Below are 22,398 nucleotides of genomic sequence, written 5' to 3'. Positions count from 1 at the left end.
GTGCTAAATTTGAAGTGACGACAAATAAATACATTACCACATTGCAAACTGTCTTCGGGTGATGATGCCTCCGCTTTCAAATGAGTGGTTCTTATGGCAGACGTTACATTGTGTTGGTCTTCGAACTGGTAACGCCATACGACTAAAGTGTTCTAGAAATGCACAGTTTCTCGACTTCTTTTCCACGCTAGGCAGGCTTGAAGGCACTTCATAGATTTGAGAACAGCGCTCCAATGGGGTTTAACAACGGGATCCAGAGAGATATGAAGCCTTTCTCATTCCCGAAAAAAGGGAAAAATGTGTCAGCGCTCCCTCTATGACCCTCATCCAGGAGGAATTGTATTATCTCAAAAAGTAGGTCGAATGGGTTGGGGAACGTGTACCTGCTCTGGTTTTTAAGAGTGTGTATGTATTGAACAGTAAAGCAGTCATGAGTTGCAGTTCGTCCTGCCTTGTGTGTGCCTTTTGTCTGTGTTTGTGGCTGCGGCGGAGTGAACTTGTCATGTACCGACTTCGCCAACTTCGGTCCCTCAGTGACTATACTTCTGATATACACGCATTTTGATTGCAAACATAGCTAGCGACAGCTCTTACGGTTTTTATTTGGGGGCCCAGCAAACCAGATACATACAGCAAATGTCCGTAAGATATCCTGCCCGGGACATTTGGATATCCAGTGGAGTGTGCCACAGATCCCTTTACATCCATGCGATATCCCAGCGACTAGCATTTCTGCCATGTTTGTAGATCCACTGAAAGTCCCTGCAACGTCTGTCACGGATATTTGGATATATAAGGAAGATTACGAATATCGTACATATTTTGCTTTTAAAAATTTTGTGCTTCAGATATTTGGTGTGCGTAGAGTGCGTAGAGAACACTGCAACTGTGTACCAGCAAATAATATTTGTGTGTTTTAACCTATTTGATACTATTGTTCCCATTTGGGGAACAAAACATTACCTTAGCCTAACAGGATTGATCACTGTACAGCAACACTGTGGGACCTGCCAGCACAAGTGCCGAACCCTGCCCGCCTTACTTGGACCACTTGGGAAAACCCGCAGTAACCTCTATTTGTGAGCTTGATGGAACATATACTGAAATAGAAATCGTTACGCACACGTTCGTTAGGAGTAGCGTGGCGTAAACCATTTGTAACGGTGATGAGGATGTATCTTCGCAATTCCTGTGTTTCTGCATCAACTCACAGTATGCCCAACATTTCCGACATCCCTTCCTATCAACTACTCTGTTTTTAATTCAGGTTACCGTCTCTATAAGGACGAACAAATCTTTCCTGGATCCCCATAGATATCCCTAGGATCTGCAGGCTGCCTGTCATGGGGCATTCAAACATCCAGAGCGCGAAATCCTTCCAACGTACCAGGGACACCTGTCGTTTACTGGAGTAAGCCCAACACGCATTGAAATTGTGCGATATCCCATAGATATCCTACGGATGTCGAGATATTCAGGACGTTCGCGACCTTGTAGGGATGTTCCAGGGATATTAAAGGTACTATAAAGCAGTCGAGGTCGAACTTATGCAATCAGCATGACGTGAGAGTGCTAGACTCAAAGGTTCAGCACAACAAGTAATATGCGTAGGAGTTTACTCTATGTATTTCTAATTGGTAAATAAAAACGCAGTCAAGAATATCGTGGCGACGCCTGGTGGGAAGAAGTCCTCAATTTGTCAAGCAACCCTGTAAACAAGGAGACCGATAAACAGATGGCTTTCCTGTTGGGATTTGCAAATACTACCTTTTGAGAAAATGTAATTTGTGCGAAAGAAAATAAACAAAAGCCGAATCTTGCACTCAGTAGCTAAACGGCTATACCTGGGCCTTGTTTCAGCACCGTGGCGCTGCTATCGTACGTCGCTCTGTTTGGCCCAGAGTCGTGCGCATGAGACATTTTCGCCGCCGTACTTGGCGGAGTTGGCGTTTCGTCGGTCCGCTTCGCCACAGTGTTGCCAGTAGATTTAAATTTGCATTTTTTCGGGAGCTATAACGTCTATGTGAGAAAATTTTGCGGCATTTTACTCCTGGAGACGTACACAATTCAGGGCACACAAAACATGATGTTGCACTTCGACTGCTTTATAGTACCTTTAATCGTTTGCTGGGGTGAGATAGCAAGTCTCTTGTACGACTAACCTTTCCCCAGGCATTAAACATATGCCTCTTCCCCTCCGTTGCGCGTTTTTCTTTGATTGGTGGACTAATACCGAAAACGCACTGATGCAGGATCGACATCCCGCGCGATCGTGATTGGGCAGCGATTGTGATCGTCCTCCGGTGCGGACAAAGCGAGTCTCGACGACGGAGATCAACAACGCAGACACTTGTCCCCCGTTCGTGAACGTGATTACAGACATCACGGAGGGTCGGCGCAGGCGCAGTGGCCGCCTTTCACCCTCGCCTTCTCGCTACTCGCTCTGCTTGTTCCGTGCGGGCAAGATGGCGGCCATGATAGCGGCCCGCACGAAGAATGGAACATCGACAAATGCCCAAATAGATGAAATGGCATTTGTATTAATTTTCTTTCAGGAAGACATCCTAGGCCAATGTGTTCTTCTAATGTGAAACTTCAGAGGGTATTGTGTAAAACTTCCGCCACACGGCTGTGAATGAAAACCTGTATGACGAACGTGAAGTGCGGACGACGCAGGGTGCCCAGCGGGATTTGCGGTAACAAGGATTGCGGAACCGATCCAGATTGTGTGCGACAGTGCGTTTTGGGGTATAAGAGATGAAGAGAAAGACGAGGACAGCTTCGTGGTGTTTTCCGTGCGCTGGGATTGGATTGGAAAAAGAAAGAAAAATATGGAGAGGTTAGTCCCGACGCAGTCAAAACTGGCTACTCCAGAACGCGTTTGTGGGTGAAAAAAAAAAGAAAGAAAAAGGTTAGCTACGAAAAATAGAAGAACAAACAAACAAACAACCAAAAACAGGAAACAAGAAAGGGGTAGAGTGGGTGTAGCAGGATAAAGCATAAAGGAAAAAGGGGGAAAGGAAAGTGGGAGACGTTCGACGCCAAGAAACACTCACTGCAGAATAATCAGATATAGTGCGAACACAATGTCACCGAAGTTTTCACAGAGTGTCAAGCAAGTCCGAAGCGGCAAGGAAGCCCGTGCGCTTCCTTACTTACTATGTGCATTCTTTTCACTTGTACTAGGTTGCGCTACCTTGGACTCCACGCAAGATGGGTTTGCGGGAGCTGCACTTTCCAGCTGAAAGGAATTTTAGTAGTAATGCCTTTCTTTTCAGCAGGAAAGTGCAGCACGCAAATAACCCAGTTCAGATCTGGTGCAGGATGTGCAAGCGAAAAGAATGCACCTATTGTTCGAATTTGTCTTCTTTATTTTCACTCTCTCTCTCTTTCTTTTTTCGGGGTTCGACGGAGTCCATTAAAGCTGGTCTTCAGAGCAGTGCTTCCAGTCATTCTTTTTCTTTTTTTAGTGGAAGCTTAGGTTTTCACAATACCCTCAGTGAAACTGTCCTTCTACCCGCGAATCCAAAAACTGCTGCGGTGCTCTCACATTTACTCACCATTACACTGACCTTGGACGCAGTATGAAATTTGCTCTGACAGACCTTTCCCTCTAAGAAATGTATATTGCCAACCCCCAACCTCCCAGTATGAAATAAAAGATGAACGTACCATATTTAGATATGACTGTGCATATAGGTCAAACTGCGTAATATTTCCGGATCTGGGTACAACTCGTTGGAGGGGGTCGAAGTGCCTGTCGCCAACAAAGTACACTGTGTACGGGCGCCATATATGCATGGTGCTATTAGGATGGCTCTCCCGGACAGGTACCAATTCTGAAATGGTGAAGAAGAGAAGTAATCAGCTTTTCATAACCTATATGACGTCATGATGCACACAGAACCCGAATTGCTGTAAAAAAGGCAGCGCACCATCCGTAGTACTATTGACCCTATGAAATTGTCAATCTTGGTATAATAGGGAAGCGGTTGAAATGTAGGAATATCGTATCGGAGGTGGATATTTCCAGGAATACTGCACGGCATGCTGGATACTCCTATACACTATTCATAGAAACATTGTGTGACGGTAAAACCTGAGTGTTAGAACATCCTGCCCCCCCCCTCCCCCGATAATTGTTAAAATGTGAGACTAGCTTACTATAGTATTTGAAGGATTCATTAGTATTTGTCGATTTATGCTTTTCGGGGGTCTCACAAAGCTGCACAACACTCGCCGGGGCTTTCCACACAGTTGGTGTGACCAGCCCTGTAGAATGTCGCAAGACCCACCACAGTTGCTCATGCGACCACTGTTAGTAGCCTTCACTTGCACGTTAACACCCGCAATATGCGCTTTTTGGATAACATATTTGAGCGAAAAACTGAACTTGTCGAGAAAAACGCCCCATTATTTCTCTTATAAATATTCTTATATCGCCCACAACGTGTGAGATAAGCGTTGCTAACGAGAAAATGCGCTTGACAGTGCCAGATTTACAGCGGTGGGGGCCCCGGGGCACTGTGCTGTGCGGGCTCCCTCGTGTATTCTATGTCTATCCAATGTGTTATATACGGGGTCGATATGCGCGAACGGAGGACAGATTTTTACCAAGTTTCCGTTTCAGCCATGCAAAACAGATTTCCCTAGGACAAGACCTTTTCTGGTGGGGGCCAGGGGGCAAGCGCCCCGTCTGCCCCCCCCCCCTTCGGCACTGGCACTTGACGGCCGATAGCCCTTCCTGCGAGTGACGTTCGGACCGGATAGTGTTGATACCCTCCATAGATACAGTGTTGATACATCCATCGTATGAATCTAACCTTAGGGTTATCGTCATCAAACATATCCTCTGCCCCCCGCTAGGAAACCCATTTAGACTTTGTGCTTTGTTCACGGCAGCCAGTCGCACCCAGCTGTTTCTTGGTATAACGAAATTTCCTTTCGCTAACATCAACGTCAACGGATGAAAATACAGTACAATTAACCTAATGTGAGCGGAAGTTGTAGCCCACCAGATAGAGGAAAAACAAATGTACTGAGAAGAAAGACACACACATTTCTCTCTGCAATCGCCGCAACACACGTGTTCGTTTATAAATAACTTTATTGAGCTGCATTGACTCGGCATGTTCGTTTTGAAGCGTAAGTTTAAAGTAACTAAGTTACTTTGACGTTGCGACTGTAGGTGTAACTCAGTTACTGTTTCTACGCACTACCTTTTTGCGAAATAAAAGCGTCTTGTACTCCAGGGCGAGAGGATGAGATCGGGTGCCTCGATGACAGGCGTCGCCCGCATGGTGGAGACCCTGCCCTAGCAGACGCCATATAGGGCGAGGTTCCGATTCCGAGAAGAAGACCAAGGTGTGACCGTGGACCATTGTAGAAAACAAGTGTATACCTATTGGCAACATGTTTGAATTTTACTGCGCAACAAACAGCGAGCACATTCAAATGTTCGACCCAACACGCCGCTTTCGCACCCGAGGGTACGTCTACGCTGGGAGCGGCGCTGTCCATCTAGCACCCTAGGGTGACAGTACCGTCAGCGCCGGTCTGCATCCGAGGAGGAGAGTGGCGTGGCGGCCTGCGAAAGACGACCGCACGCCACGATTACAGCGGGCCAAAGCGCCAGTCAGTTGTATCGGCAGAGTCCCGCCGTGATGTCACGCGTTGACAAGTTCCGTACCACATCAGAAGATTTATGCACTGCAGGAGATTCCATCACCGTCAGTGCCATGTAGCGCCATGCCTCAGCAAATACAACAAGTGGCGAAGAGAACGGTGTTCCCCATCTTTCTGCTTCCTTCTCACTCGATGTGGCTTTTACAGCTCAGTGACGTTGCCGCTCGAGACAAGTTAACTCTCCCAGATGCTGTCACTGCAGTGCTCTAGAGGCTCTGGAACACATGCTTCTTCGTTGCCCACATTATAACAACCTTCTCGAACCGCACTCTCCGGGTCTCCGCCTCGCCATTCTCCCTATCAAAATTGCATGGTCCCTAGCCAACTCCAGCCCACCAATGCTCTGCGCTCCCTTTGATATTTCTGGACAAAATCGGACTTCGATCCTTATGGTGAAGGGGTTCATTATTTCATTCCTCACATCACTACCAGGAACAGGGTAGAGTGTCGCCCTCGTTGTTGTTGTTGTTCACTGTTGCTTCAGAGCCTGTTTGCTTCAGCGAAATCAGGTAAAGGAAAACTGAAGAGGCATGTTCATGGGAGCCACGTGCTTTCTAGGGAAGGACACCATTTGGGTAGGCGATTATCTTCTGGCCAGGTCAACCGCTTTCTGGTCAAGATAAGCCACAGAAGAGGACGCGCTCGCGTGGATCAGTGGTTAGCCTGCTCGCCATGTCACGTCTGGACTGGGAGGTACCCGGGTTCTAATCCCGGTGCCGGCTGTGCTTCTGAACTGCGAGCGCTGAACACTTATGGAGACACTCAAGCCTTCAAGGAGCAGTCTAGAGGCCCACAACTTTTTTTCTGTTTTTGGTCAGTATGGAATGTTAGGCGGCCGAAAACAGTTTTCCCACAATTAGTGCAACCGTAGCTAAATTGGGACGCCTGCAATAGCTCCCCGAACCTCCCGCGCGCGAAACACCCTCCTTCGCCTTCACGATAGGCACGTGATGAGCGCCACCACACACGTCACTATGTGATGCAAGTGGTGAAGACGCTCCTCATTGGACTTGGGATCACATGATCGAGGTGAGCAACATCGCCCAGGACGGAGCGTCTGCTACCGCTTGGGAGACGCCATGCGTTCTCCGGCTTCGTGATGTCCGAAACGGAGGGTTTGAAGGCTGTCAACGACACAACCACGATTTTTTGGGACCGCAGGCACCGCGGGAAGAACGAGTGGTGCAGCCCGAAATTAACTGCGTTTGTACAGCAAAAAACCCGTGCTTCTCGACAGTGTGCAGCCTGTCCGACAGTTTTGCAGTTGGTTCAGTGGCTAACAGGTGGCGCCACAATACCGCTTCCACAATACAGCTTCGCAATAGCTTTCTGCTGCTGTGAATTCTGAGATTGCACAGAAGCCACGGATATATTACTCTTGTGATCGTAATCTTATTTTCTCAGGCTGCGTATATGCTTCTTCTTTAAAAGAAAACGTGATATAAATCATATAAATAATAGAAATCAACAAGAAGCGGCTAGCAATGTTCGTAGCAGACGGTTTTTCCTACGAACGAATGAGGGGCTCTCTACCACGAACGTCACACTAGAGTGGGTGTGGTCTGCAGTTGGAGCGCTCCGGCCTGTCACCGCGGCAGCGACTTTCCAAATTAATTGCACCGTGGTGATACAACTTTGGACAGAAATATTTTGTGGGAATGCTTTTCACATACTGCTTTACAAGATGACAGCAGTTTTGGGCCATGTTAGATACCACTTTAATGCTCCTTTCAAGCAAACGCTGAGCCCCTTTCATGGCTGCTTCCGCACATTGTAAAATAAATGCGTGTCGCTTTGCACCAATCAAAGCTGTAGGCGAAAAATAGAGAGATCGTTCCTTGATACACGACAATCGCGTTTACTTATCAAAATATTTTTTCATTCTCGCACTGGACACACTAGTACACTCACTAGTACACCTCAAACAGCCCATTACGAGAACCTCGTTTTAGAGGAGCAAGTACCTGACGGAGCGCGAGCGCCACGCCGCGGCCACACACTCCAGGAATCGGGACCATGCTGTCTCAACGGTGTGCGGCAGAGTTCGGTCTCCTTAGGGCCAGTTCTCACTTAGCGACGCACGACGCGACGTCGTGGACGGGCGGCGGAAGTAGAGGTGCATTTCCGCCGCCCCGTCAGCGTGCACGATTTTCATGTTCCCACCACATGTGGCATTCCATCGTCCAAAGCAGACGAAAATTCAGGAGGCGTGGCCGTTCTGTGTCACCTTATTGGTCGCCAGTATATCGTTCTCGGCAGCTCTCGTCTGCTTCGTGACAGAAATCGGCATGCCATATACAGGGTGTCCCAGAAAACGTGTCATTGAATTATAATAAAAAACTACACCACCTAGAATAATGCGGTCAACGGTATTTGTTGTTACTGGGTTTTTGCCACCTCCTCATGTGAATGTCGTGTGACCTAAGTTTAATTATGTAAATTTTTGCGAGCTTAAGTCGGAAATTTGCCTAGTAAAGGTCACTTTTTTACCCGACCAATGTGAAGAGCGTGTCTAATTTACTCAAATTAATGATAATTGACAGGGATATTCAGGAGCTATCCCACCGAAAAAAAAAAGCCGAACATCATGCACTACGGAGGTCGCACAGAATAGCGCACGATGAATTTCTCAGCGCAATCTGTGTCAGTCCGACGAAAGGAGGTTGGAAACCCAGCCCACCCCGGCATCGCAGAAAGAGATAACGCAGGCATGGCTTATCACGTCCGACTTTCGCTGGGATAATGCTTTCCCTCTCCCAATTTTAGGAACTGTTACTTTTTCTACTATCACTCTGTGGGCTGGCTTCGGAACCTCCTTTCGTCGCACGGAGAGCGATTGCGCTCAAAAAGACATCGCGCGTTATGGTCCGGTGCTCCGAAAAGCGTGATATTCGGCTATTTTTTTCCTATGGGATAGCTCGTGAATATCACTGCCAATTATCATGAATTTGAGTGAATTCGGCACGCTCTTCATATTGGTGGGGTAAAAAAGTGACCTTCCCTTGGCAAATTTCCGAGTTCAGTTCGCAAATATTTGCATAATTAAACTTTGGGTACATGACATTAACTTTACAAGGTGGCAAAAACCTAATAAGAACAAAGGCCGTTGAACGCATGATTCTAGGTGGCGTAGTTTTTTTATTATAATTCAATGACACGTTTTCTGGGACACCCTGTATATATATATATATATATTTTTTTTTTTTTTTTGTTCGACGTATCGCCTCTCCCAACGCCGGAAATGTGCGTCTATTTCCCCCGCCAGCTCACGACGTCGCCAAAGCGAGAACTGACCCTTACTTCTCCTCCGTGGTGCCGTTGACAACGGCGAGTCCTTTCACCGGCACCAACACGGATGGAAGGGTCCTCTGGTTACGTCCTTGGGGCCTTTCCATACCAAAATTACGTAATGGATGTCTAACCAGTAAACCTCTACCCCAGAAACGTCATCATGACGTTGGTAGACTGACTGACACCGAAACAGATCGGAAGAGGAGAGCTGGGTTCCACGAATGGGCAATTGTTCGCTGCCTCCTATTAAAAGAAAAATAGGACCGAAGGTCGCGTCCCTTTCAAGGATCATTGTAATCCTCTCAAGACCGTGTCTTTCGGGCGCAACCATGTTCGCCCCCCATAGCTGCGAGCATAGTTCAACTCTACCAAACCGGTGGTGCTGTCGAACACTATGACGTCACTTGTTTACAAACAGGGAGAGGCCTATTCTGGCCGTTGTGGAGATTTAAAAAAAAGAGGAGAATAAGAAAGAAACAGGGTCGCTTTGATTTGTAACTGGCTCAAATTTTGCAATTTCACGTTACCCCCTGAATGTGTGCACAGTTCCTTCTGAAATGGGACCACGACATATACTCACACCCCTCTCCCCGGCTCCTTCTTGCTGTCCTACTAGAATGTGTCCACGACTCTACGGCGCGTAGCTATGGTTGCTTCACGGTGCTAACACGGACTTAAAAGAATAACATAAATAATGAATTCTAAGGAAACGGTGACTTATTGAATTTCAGTGAATTACACTACAGGCACGGACAGGTACGAGGCCCTGTAATGTCCACCGAGCTCAAGAAGCCATCGTGCGTGTAGTGGTGCGCCATACTTTTTTTTTTTTCTAAAATTATCTTTCGATTGAAAGAGGTCACCTCGTATATACGCATACAGAATTCAAATGCCTACACAAACGGTGCGGTTCACCACGATTCTGAAATATCGAGTAAAACATTACGAGCTTTGAAGTTGAAAAGTTCTGCAAATAAAACTTTGGATATTAGAGTTGCATTTTTTCCCTTCCTTGTAACTTCCACCGTCGGCTCACTTATAAATTGCTGTAAACATAGACACATAGCGTATACATATAAGGATAACGAGACCTGGGCGCAAAACATAAAGGGAATTGGAAGCTACTGATGACAAGTTCGGGTCTGCTAGTTTGTGCCGTTTTTTTTTTCGTACATTAACCAGGCTGGACTGAACGTACATGTAAACGTGTATCAGCTTACAGCGATGACGTCGCCATCCCAGCATTAGACAGCTGTTTCGGCCTTACTGGGTATTCGTCACCAGCACGCAGGTAAGCAACGTGTAGCTATGTGGTTCCAGAAGGCATTTTTATATTGGAATCAACGAGACTTACCCGTGGCGGTGGAGGGATGTCTTGAGACTGTGGTGCATAGCGCCAGGATAAAGGCAAGGTAAACGGCGGAAAAGGTATGGAGCATTTTTTTGCTTCCGAAGAGTGTGATCGACAGAGGGGTTGAAGTCTCGAAGGGACTGGCTATCAAAAGCTACTTCAGGAGCGATGTTCGCTTCGTGGTGGAGATATCACTTTAGGACGATAGAAAACGGAGTATCTGTGGGCTCAAGATTAAAGGTCGACAGCAAGGTGACGAATTGAGCAACCTAAGTGTGCTGACTAGCATTCATTAAGACACAACCGAGCTCGGTGATACCTGTAAGACCGTGCAGTAAAATTTTAATTATGTCACGTTTTCTTGCAGCTTCTTTTCACGTGCTTTCGCCTCCGCCTCGAAAGTGTGAACTTAACAAAGGATTAAGCTTTCGCTAATTGGCGGGCTCACGGCACGCGCGGGAGGCACTCGAACCGAATGGGCTTCAGCAGTTTACATTGGAAGAAAGTGCTTGCGAAAATGAACGAGCGTACGCACATTTATTAACATCGTGACTCTTACGAAATGCCGTGTTACAGGTCACTCTAAGGAAAGATGTTCGAGTCTGCCGCTAATAAAACTGTTCTCCTCTTACCAGCTGTGCAGAACGATGAGCTATTAGTGCAAAATATTCGACTCTCGTCAGCGCCATCTGTGAGAGCGGACTGGGGAACAGGAAACTGAGACATCGACGGTACACTCTAAGAAAAGAAGGAGTAATCTTACTCCTTATGGGGGCTAAATGCATTTCCACAAGAAATAATCCCTTTCGGGAGTAAATAAATGCCACAAAGTGTAGACTGCATATCACAGTCCGTCGTAAGAGTCCCAGGTACATAATTCGTGTGCATGCATGAAAATACTTTGAAGCAAATCGTCAACCGTGATATATCGAGTGATATAAAATCTTGCGCCATACATAGGGCACAATTTGGGAAGAAAGAAGCGCTAACGGTGTCTTATTCTGTGGGGTGTAAAATTACCAGGTTGGCTAAGTTATACGGCATTACGCCATCATATTGACAAATAGCACATATTTACGTAGACTGTTGCATTCAGGATGCCATTCGCGATGTTCAGTGGCAATTCGCAGTCCTGGGAAGCAAATGTCCAGGTCAGGGGACTAAAATGGGGAGTAATTGCAGTCTAGGGTGAGTAGGTACTGTAAGTACCCCCTTTCACTCCTTTTTTTCCTTAGAGTGTGGAAGGACGATGAAGGACTGATGCTATCAGCAAGAAGAACAAAAAAACAGAAAAAAGAACTATAGCTTCCACCAAACTGTCCAAGGAAAAGTACGGGACACCGATTAGAAACAAGTACTGGGCGTTTAATGACGATGAGGAGTATTTACGAAAATGGTGTTTAATCGAGGATGGTAAAAGGACGAATTGATCGTCGTCGAACGGGTATCCTAGGAGATAACGCGAGGCGCACACTTACAACGTGACGCACAGCCGTTGAATACAACGTTGGCACTACTTACACACATTGACCAGGGGTACGTGACAGCTGCGGATGACAAAGAAGTGACACAGCCCCTTCTAATAAAATGAAATGCACCCGTTTCATGATCACTGTTGAAGGAGTGAACACTTTTGAAGTTTCAGTTTATTTTTCTTTATAGAAAGTTGCACTTTGCACTTGTCGTCTTATGGACAGGTCCCGGAGTTAAAAATTAGTGCTGGTATCAAAAGTTATTTAGCAGGGATAATATACACGCCCAGCCACTAATTATCAGACCATTAACAAATAAGAAATGGGGAATAATTATGCATAGTTTTACTGTATTTATTTAAGTTATCATATTACCGATTAGCTGAAACAGAAAGCATCGAAGGATCACAATGAACAAAGGACTGACATGCGAAGTGGATTACATCATGGTATCACTGTGAATACACAGGGCGATTTTGAAATAAGTGATGACGTGTTTCCGATATGAAGCGGCGATGAGTTCCAGCTTCTGCTTGAAAAAATGGGAGAACTGAAATACACAATAATGGTTCGACCCCATGGAGTATTTGAAAGTGAGTGCAGTGCACACCTTCTATGTGAGTGAAATTCAATGTCTACTCCGCTGCTGTTAAAGTGATAAAACTCGGGGAAAACTCTCGCTCGCTCGGGGAATAGGGTCGCGACCGCGCGCGTCATTGCGTTCAAACTGCGAGAACGGGCCTGCTTGCGGCTCTCGCGTGGACGCGGTTCCAGCGCACTGTTTTATCACTTTAACAGCAGCAGAGCAGACATTCTAATTTACGATGACCCGCACAAAATAATGAACTCTCGGTAATGACAAAATAAATAAAAAAAATCACCATGCCGCTCTTGTTATGATTCCCTATATAGTGTTCAACACGACGAGGGGGAGACTTTTTTGACGTCTCTCATAAAAATACGACGCGCAGCAGATGATTATCCTTGCGATATATCTTTTCTTCCAGTTCCAGCAGGATATATTCAGAAAGGGTTCGAGTGTGTGAGGTGAGCCCGAGGCTTGTAGAGGGGGCTCAAAGCGCACTTCTGTGTTGGGTACTGAAGCTTGCAGTCAATCATGTTGGAATTTACTCCCTTGGGCCACTCTGAACCGGCTACGGCAAGCACGAAACGACCATCACCCCCAAGCATCACCACTTCCAGTATCAGCAACTGTATGTCTTCATTTGCATTCGACGGGTGATGTGCACTGCATCACCTTATCGGAGGGACTCTTAGCTGTAGCGGAAGAAGTGTCGAGCACCCTCGAGGACAGAGATTGTAGAAGAAGAAGGAAAAGCGCGTAGTAAAACCGACTCTTGCATTCTCTTCTAGGCCATCAAGTTGAACGATAGAACGTACAAGGGCCATGTGCTCACAATGGGTTTGCTTTCTGATGGGTCGCCACTGTCATGCTAAGTATAAACTATATATCCTAAAGTTTGGAATTAATTTGCACGGCAGTCTCTCGTGCAGATATTCTGCGTATCAGTTTGCAGTACTCGTGATATGCGTGTCAAGGAAAGGGAAAAAGGGGGGCTCGCATCATTCATCTATCGTATACAGTCGTTGTAGCCATTCTGTCCGTTCAAGCCTCTTCCGTTCGCATCTCTGGCCCTTCCTCAACAGTGCATATTGTTGAGACAGCATCACTCCTAGCGGACTTGTCATGAACTCTTCGAACAGAAATTGCTCTAATAAAAACAACACCTATAGCACCGCCTATTTCAAGAAATTTCGAGGTCAGGACCGTTCTTAGCTAGGAACAAGGACAGAGGCAATACACAGCACCAACAAGTCCCTCGCGTTACTTTTATCGCTGCATGGAATTTACTCGTCAACAGCGGCACCCTACAGCTGTGGGCGCAAGTACCGTTTTATCAAACACGACGAGAATCACATACACGGTTACCATACAGATTACCGCGGCATTGGCATCTGCAAGTGTACCATCTCGGCAGAATTTTTGAAGGCGTGTAGACCCGTGGTGCGTTTGGCCCAGAAGAAGAACAGCCTCTGTTCGAAATATCGGCGGCTTCTGTCCTGAGGCAACTCCCTTGCTACATCTCTGCCGGTTCGCTGAATTTCTACCCATCTACGCTGTTTTGGCCGTTCTGCCTTGCGATATATATATATATATATGCCAATAGATATATAGCTGGTTAGTCGACGTCCCCTTCAGCCGTATATCAAGACGTTTCTTCTTTGACTCCGCTCGGTCAGTGTTACATATAAGTCTCTGGATATTCCAACATGGACACTGTACAGGTGATGCATGGAACACAGCGTATCGCAAAGACCACGCTGTTTATTATATACATGTCCGGTGTGGCGGTATTTCTCCTTCTGGAACGATTTCTACTGTCCTCTATCTTTACCGCATTGGTAGGCGGATCTTGCTTCTTTCTGCGCAAAAATATCCCGCGCATGCTCGACAGAGTATACAAGACCCGCGACGCTGAAGCATTCAGCACCGAGTTGGACTGCATCAGGACGATCCTCGTGGTTTACTTGACCATGCCAGTTGTGGCATTCCTTGCAGGATTTGGAATGATGATTGCAGCGGGATACTTGTTTCCTGCTCTCCTCTTTACGCTGATTTCTACGGGCACAGTTGCTGCACTTTATGCCATTTGTCGCAGCGCTTAGCGTACACGAATATGTACTACCTGTGTCGAGGACCTCGCCCCGCGCTTTGATGGCCACGTCTACGTATCGCCAAGCCTTGTCTATATTTCGTCCGCCTAACAGAGCATTTCGTGAGCGTCGCGCACCAATCCTCTGGCCTCGTCTACTATTTCGTCGAAACAGTCTACGCGAGCTTGCGCACAAATATCGTCTACTATGCCGCCTTTCCCGTCTGCCTATTCCGCCTTTCTCGTCTGCTTTTCCGCCTTCCTCGCCCTGTTATTCTGATGCCCTCGTCTGAGCTACCGATAGCATCACCTCGCTTATCGGCGGCAGTTTGGTACGGAAAAATGCCACGGCGGATACCGTGCTCGTGCCCAGGAGAATACAAGATCGCACAGAGGCTGCGCTATGTGAAAAACCTACAGAAATACTGATTGGAGAGTATATACAGGGTGCCTGTTAGGCATCTAGCCGAGCAAACACATAATTTTGCTGTTAATTAACTTCCAATGTGCATCTGTTGGCTGCCTACGTGAAGGACACGTTAGAAGAACGACAAACGCTTTTGGATCCCTCAATGGGGATTACGGTATATACTTTCTAGGTCGTCCGGAGCCATGTTTAAGCCTAAGCTATGTTTGAAAGTGAAAGTTTTCCATATCAGCTCATGGTCACGTGTAAACCTTGACGTCAGTTTGTAATTCTCTGATTGGTGAAGGAGGTGTGGCCTTTCCGTTAAAAGGCGACGCTTCTTGATTATTGAGGTTGATTGTCGGTTGTCGACGTGCCATCATATGTTGTAAATAAATGTAAATAGTTGTTTGTCTGTTGACGTCGCCTGCGAGTCCGTTCTTCAAGCAAGGTGTCGGTACAATCCGGGATTTGGGCCGCCGAATGTCTCATCATCGCTAGGCCCACCCCGAGGAGGAACATAACTGTGCACTGTTAGAAAAAAAGGTATTAATAAGGTATAATAATGTGCTCTTATACCTCTTTTATACCTTGTGCTTCAGATATATACCTTTGGAGGGTATAGAAGAGGTACAAATTTCCTATTTATACCTCCAACCCTACTCAAGGGTATGAAAGAGGTATAAAGGAGGACTAACGTACCATATTTATACCTCATCACCGTGCGTTCATATCCAGTATACGAGCAATAGATCACCAGGCTATGCCTTTCACGGATACGATGAGGCTGCTTATACCTTCTGTTTCTTTATACCTTTATGGTTTTTTATACCTTTACTTCCGCAACGTGCTGTATCACATCATCAATATTTTTTTCTTGAGACGGTATCAGCAAAGTTGAACGGATATTTAACTAAGAAACACACACATCAGTACAGTACTATCTAAATCCACATGGTTAGTTTATGGCTGAATAAAATCTTCATTGCTGGAATGTTGAATCTAGATGTCCTCACCCTTAGGGTTGCGTACCAGACGAAAGCTGCTCCACAGTTTGTCAAGTCGCCACCAGTATATCAGTATATGTTGCTCTGTAAATGTCTCGCGATACATCGTGATACAAACTTGATGACTGCGCAGAGCGATCTTGCTCTTGAAAATTTTCTTTAGATTTCAACTCCACATTTTTTTAGATGCGGCGTAATGTGCACGAGGTTTTCGTCCTGCTTCACAACCATATGCGTTTGCGTGTGTTTGTAGTACGTGTGTGTGTATATGTCAAAAACTTTTCTTCCCTCCAAAGGTGATTTTTCTAGTTCCTTCCTCTAAAAATACCTATGCCTAGGTGGGATGTAACACCATCATGGTACTCGTGCAGGCCTTCACAGGGGTATAGAACTATACCCCTAAAGGTATGGCATATAGCCCTTTGTTGAGGACTATTTTTTTTATACCTGTAACCGAGGTATAAAATAATACCTAAGAAGGGCTAAGTTATTGAGCAGGCAATCTATACCTCTAAAGGTATAGATTTTTCTCTGAGTGTGCCCCAGCTAAATGTGACCATATTTTTAAGAAGTATATCCGAGATGAAATCAATTGCAATATAGCATATGCTGAACGGCACCCCCAAGGAATGGAATTAGCGGACTTCTAAGCCAATGTCTTAAATAACTTTCAATTTTCAATTATAAAAGCTGTACGAAGTTGTTCCAAGGAGAACAGCAGATCTTTTCGCTCATCAGATTCCAAACCCGTTTTCAGAACAAAAATCCGTTCGATAGATTGTCCGCAAAAAAATTCGTTTGTACATTAATTGCGCATCTTCGAAGAAGTGTCTTTCCTTCACCCCCAGTGCGAAAGAGTAAAAGAGCGCAGTCCCGCCGCATGAATACAAGATTAGCGTTAACTTGTGGAAAGAAAATAAAAACAAATGCCTCGCGTAGCTCTATCGCAACAGCCTTAACTTGGGCTGCATTTTCGGTTTTCAGTTAATCTTTTTCCAGGTCGCAAGAGGAGATAGTGTGCTCTTTCATCCTCTCGTATTGGGGACGATGGAAAGACGCATCTCTAGAGAGGTGTGTAAAAACCTGCCACATTGCCCATTCCGAAGACGACGATTGGATCCATCTCGTGATTTCATTCTTCTCTTACTATTCTACCATTGAACGGGTTTATACCTAAGGCGCTCTGTCATGTCTTCCACAGTGGTGCCGTGAACGAGAAGGCGACAGGGCCGTCATCGATCCACATTCACACAGGTATGGACCGCTCACACTTCATCAAACGGCGCAAAGTCCTCCGAACGCAAGCAACGACGGTCGTCAACGAGCTCCCCTCATAACATCCTCGTCCTAATGAAGCCACTCAGACCGTTAACTTGAAGGCTACATTAGTCCCGTCCAACCACCGAGTGCTTCTTCAGACCGCAACTGCACGCTGCCGAGGATCTACCACTGCCCTGTACGCGCGACTAGTCCTCCATGGCGGCAGCCAGCGAACGTTCATCTCGACCAGACTGTCTCATGTACCGCGCTGCAAGCATCTTCATACCGAAACTATCTCGATCGGATCCTTCGGGCACACTGCGAGTCGTCCACAGCCAATCAACGTTGTCGAGCTTCACATACTCGGCAATTCATCCCGAGAAGAACAAACCATCACTGCGCTGGTAGTCGAGCGAATCTGTTCGGAGGTTCTTGACTCTCCGTCAACGGAAATAACGGAGAAAATGAAGACGTATGGACTCGTGCTCGCTGATACTACCGCTCCAGACGATCCTGCCCCAATCAGCCTGTTGATCGCCACTATTGGGATTTCGCCACCGTTCGAACGCACCACCTAAAGCAAGGAGTAGAAGCCGTTGAGACCACTCTCGGCTGACGCTACAGGAACCCTATTCGCCAGCACATTCCGTCAAGACGACTAGTTGTCACCAAATCGCCGTGCTCAACACTGCATCCCAATGCTCAGGAGAGCTCCACACACTACTGGATCGTATATGGACCTTGGACAGTATCGGTATATCGGTGACCGAAACACAGAAAGACAGTCACGTACTGGAAGAATTTGAAGATTCCATTAAGCTGGACAATGGACGATATGTGGTGTCGCTACCATGGCGCGCAAACGTCTCCATGGAACCCAACCGACAGACAGCAGAGCGACGTTTGGAGCAAGTCACCAGGAAACTTGAAATCTCCCGATCTCGCCGCCACGTACGAAACCACCATACGCGAATACCTACTCTCTGGTGTGGCAGAACGAGTATCACCTGATGCCCACAACAACGACCAAGCTCATATTTAGCCTCATCATGCCGTAATTCGGGAGGGCAGAATAACAACCAAGGTCCGGATCGTGTTTGACGCCTCTTCGCATGACGACTTCACACGATCGCTGAACGACAACCTCGAACCCGGACCGAACCTCAACCCGAGCATACTCGGCCTGCTCCTGAACTTCCGCCTACATCCTATTGCGTTAGTTGCCGACGTTCAAAAGTCTCTGCTTCAAATCGCCATTCGCAAGGAAGACCGAGACGCGCTCCGCTTCCTATGGTACTCTACACCGCCAACATCGGATCAGCCATTGCCTGAAGTCGAGACATGGCGCATGACAAGGGTGACATTCGGGACGGCTCCCAGCTCGTTTCTCCTAGCAGCAACATTACGTCACCATCTCCGTTGTGTTGCGGAAGAACACCCCGCAGCCGTCGAGCAACTAACAGACGCCATCTATGTAGACGACGCCATAACGGGTTTATACCTAAGGCGCTCTGTCATGTCTTCCACAATGTGCAATGAATAAAATAAAGAAAAATGTTGTTCCTTCAAGAATTTTTTGCGAACGATCAGTCGAACGGATTTTAGTTCTGAAAACGGCTTTGGTATTTTGTGACCGAAGAGATCAGATGCTCTCACTGAAATAACTTCGTAGCTTTTATAATTAGAAAGTTAACAATTGAAAGTTAATTAAGACATTGTCTTAGGAGTCTGCTAATGCCCTCCTAGGGAGTGCCCTTCAGCATATGCTATATTGCAATTGACTTCATCTCGAAAAAAATGAGATACTTCAGAAAATATATGGTCACATTTAGCGGGGACACACTGCATACTAAAGGTACCTATGATAAGCATGAGGCTCTAAATTGAACTATGAAGTAGTTCCAGCACAATGGACCATACTATAAATGCGCTTGAAACGAACAACAGATTACTAGGAAAATAGCTTCTTTCAAGCTTTAAGCGTTAAAGGAGTTGAAATACCCGTATTACGCAAAGACGCAATGGGGTGACAGCCTTTTTATCCAGAGTACCGGTAGATGCAGCGCGGGTAACCCACAACACACTGCATCATTGAATTTCTACTCACAAGCTACTCGTCCCCCCCCCCCTTATCGTAGTTCCTGACTTATCGTTCTTCACAGATTCATCTGAATCGAGCATCCCAAGCAGCACAATGTACTGAAAGTCGAGTGCAATAGGGGTAGGTGGTATGTGTCTTATCACTGTTCTTTAGCTTCACGAATCCGTTCAAGGCCTTCCACCTACCCATCCACCCCTAATGCACTCGACTTTTAGTACATTGTGCTGCTTGGGATACTCAGTTGACCTCATTGTGAGAACTTTCCAGTTTGATACCACTTGCTTCCTCATGCTCTTACTACTTTCGTTACAATCGCTTTTTTTTTCGGTCAACCACTTCACAAACTACATTGGCATCTACTTCTTGCTCCCCATACTTGCTTACTTAAGTCCTTGTTTACAGCGGTTCGTTGGCGGGTAGTCAGAAAAGCCACGAGGCGTCGAAGTACAGAGCACAGACCGACGATCTCCTCTCAGCAGTGCCATACGCGTCCGTCTCCGAAACGAGAGCGCTGCTTCGGCGGCGCTGTCCGCCTCTTCATTGACTTCGACACTCCAACGGACTGGAACCCACTGCAGAACGAGCATATGTGCCTGCTTCGTAGGCAAGTTTGTAAGCCCTTAACACCTCCATAACCGGAGGAGCCACGCAGAATTTACGATTACTTGAAGCGCACATGTGGAATCGGTGAAGACCACCAAATTCGGTGGGGTAAAGTGGACGATGTGCTGCAGAAAGAAAAGTATGGCATAGAGTTCCACAGCTGTGGATGAGGTATGATGCCGAAGGCGACGTCCTTCAACTACACCTTCGGATGGGATGACGAGTGCCGACGCGGACTTGCCATTTCGAGATGCCCCATGGGTGAGGTCGGCAGAGGTGGAAAACTTCACGTCTACGAGAGCATAAAAATGGGCTCGAAGGACTTGAGGAGGAACCTGATCTCTGGGCTCCTGGAGGTCAGGAAGACCTGCGAAGGTGGGTGGCACAGGCAGAGACCAGGGGGCGTTCGGCGGTGTGACGTCCTTAGATGTGAAGCCAGTGATGGCTGGCGCGTCCGCTGGCTGAGCAGAGTTGACCGAGCGTTCGCTTTCCGCAAGCCTGCACATATCGCTCGTCCAGATGCCGCATTAGTTCATCGAAGAGAACGACAGCTGGCCACCAATTAGGTGACACAGAAAGGCCACGCCCCCTGATTTTTCGTCTGCTTTGAACGACGGAATGGCATTGTGGTGGGAACATGAAAATCGTGCGCGCTGACGGGGCGGCGGAAATAGACGTGCATTTTCGGCGTTTAGAGAGGAGAGGCGTCGAGCCAAAAAAATTTCCATGCCGGTCTCTTTCACGACGTCGGCGAGAGGTGGCGAGAACGATACACTGACGATCAATAAGGTGACAGAGAAAGGCCACGCCTCTTCAGTTTTCGTCTGCTTTGGGGGACGGAATGTCACTGTGGTGGGAACATGGAAATCATGCGCCTTGGCGGGGCGGCGGAAATGCGCCTGTACTTCCGCCGCACGTTCGCGACGTCGCGTCGGGCGTCGTGAGCGGGCGGCGGAAGTAGAGGCGCATTTCCGCCGCCCCGTCAGCGCGCACAATTTTCATGTTCCCACCACAGTGGCCTTCCGTCGTCCAAAGCAGACGAAAAATGAGTGGGCGTGGCCTTTCTGTGTCACCTAATTGGTCGCCAGCTGTCGTTCTCGGCAGCTCTCGCCGACGTCGTGAAAGAAGTTCGACATGGCAGTTTTTTTGGCTCGACGTCTCTCCTCTCCCGACTCCGGAAATGCGCGTCTATTTCCGCTGCCCGCTCACGACGCCGCGTCGGGCGTCGCCAAGTGAGAACTGGCCCTTATGTATCCTATCACGGACTTTCCCGCAGGGCGACGTGGCTGTTCTTATTGTTGCCAACACAGATCGCGGCAAGCTCTGCAATCTTTATCAATTTAATTCGGTTATTTAATAACCGAATTAAATGGAAGCTCTGGAAGCTTATCTGGAAGCTCGCCGGACAACCTATGTACAGTATCCGTTCTTGCTAACGAAAGAAATGCTTACGCTTGCCCGGTCCTAGAGTTGGCAATACGAGAAATGTAATTGCTTTTCTTTGTGATCTGTCTGATTCTGCTGGTCACAGGTACATCGCAGGCTTTTATAATTCTCCCTCTATTTTTTTACACTTTGAAATGCTGTTTAATTGTGTGAAATTTCTGTGCTTTCAGACGGCATGCTCATTGTCCCCTGTGAGAAATACGAGCAACAAACAAAGGATGATAAATCGTCACTCTACGCTGCAAGACAATTGAGTATGAATAACGTCCATCCAACGTCGAACCTACTGCTCTATGACTGTGGGGCCCATGGTCGGCCCATCAGTAAAAATAGATTGCTGCCTAGGGTGAAGCCAGGGAAACTGCAGGCTGCGACCAATCTCGGTTTTATGCTGGCACTACCTTGGCCCTATGTCGTTTAGGTCGGCCATACACGTCGGCCCAAGCTCCAGCAGATTAAGTCAGGCCACGTTAGGCCACTGTCAATCCCCGACCTTGGCCCGGTCACTTTTACGTAGGTCGGGCCTTCAACTTTTAGTCTGGCACTGTACATTGGGCCGACTTTGTGCCGACATTGTTTTCCCCTTTGGGTCAGTAGTGTTCCCGGGGAAATTCTACAATGCTGAATGAAAACACTGTCGCGCGACGTAAAAGGATTCGTACGGAACAGGCGAATAATGAATTATTGCCCGCTGACGAGCACTTCGTGAACTTCGAGCTTCGTGCATCGAGCACTAAGTATTCGTGAGCACTTTCTCACGAATACTGAGACGAGCGCAGAGCTGGGAAGAATTCTGGCAGACGACGGAAGGCGTGTAAACGACGTCGCAGAGGAGCTTCCAGGTAGGACAACAAGGTCGTCAACACAGCCGAAGCTTCACAAGAAGTTGTGTAATGTTGCTGCAACATAGGACATCACATCATCAAAGGTGATGCTGGAGAAATCTACGTCCACCAATGACCTGGCGTAGGAGACTGATGCCAGGAACCCCCTTCTGTCAGGATGCACAAGTAACCATGCAATGTTCGGGCGCTGTTGTTTCTTTGCTGATGATGACGTCTGCATAGACGTCGAAACGTCCAGACAAATTGTTACTTTGTT

At 47.2% G+C, this 22,398-nt stretch overlaps 1 protein-coding gene across 1 annotated transcript in view; it reads right to left on the bottom strand.

Moving 5' to 3' along the window:
* Positions 1–10,630, bottom strand: part of LOC135369307 (uncharacterized) — a 161,109-nt gene extending 150,479 nt beyond the window's left edge. Inside the window, exons 1-2 of the mRNA XM_064602904.1 lie at positions 10,331–10,630; positions 3,673–3,839 (exon numbers count right to left, since the gene is read on the bottom strand). Coding sequence (XP_064458974.1) covers positions 3,673–3,839; positions 10,331–10,415 — 252 coding nt within the window. The 5' untranslated portion in view covers positions 10,416–10,630. The remainder of the gene's footprint in view (positions 1–3,672; positions 3,840–10,330) is intronic.
* Between the last annotated feature and the right edge of the window lie 11,768 nt (positions 10,631–22,398).

This window comes from Ornithodoros turicata, chromosome 9, assembly GCF_037126465.1.
Source record: "Ornithodoros turicata isolate Travis chromosome 9, ASM3712646v1, whole genome shotgun sequence".
Classification (NCBI taxonomy): Eukaryota; Metazoa; Arthropoda; class Arachnida; order Ixodida; family Argasidae; genus Ornithodoros; species Ornithodoros turicata.
This window is presented reverse-complemented; position numbering and strand designations above follow the sequence as displayed.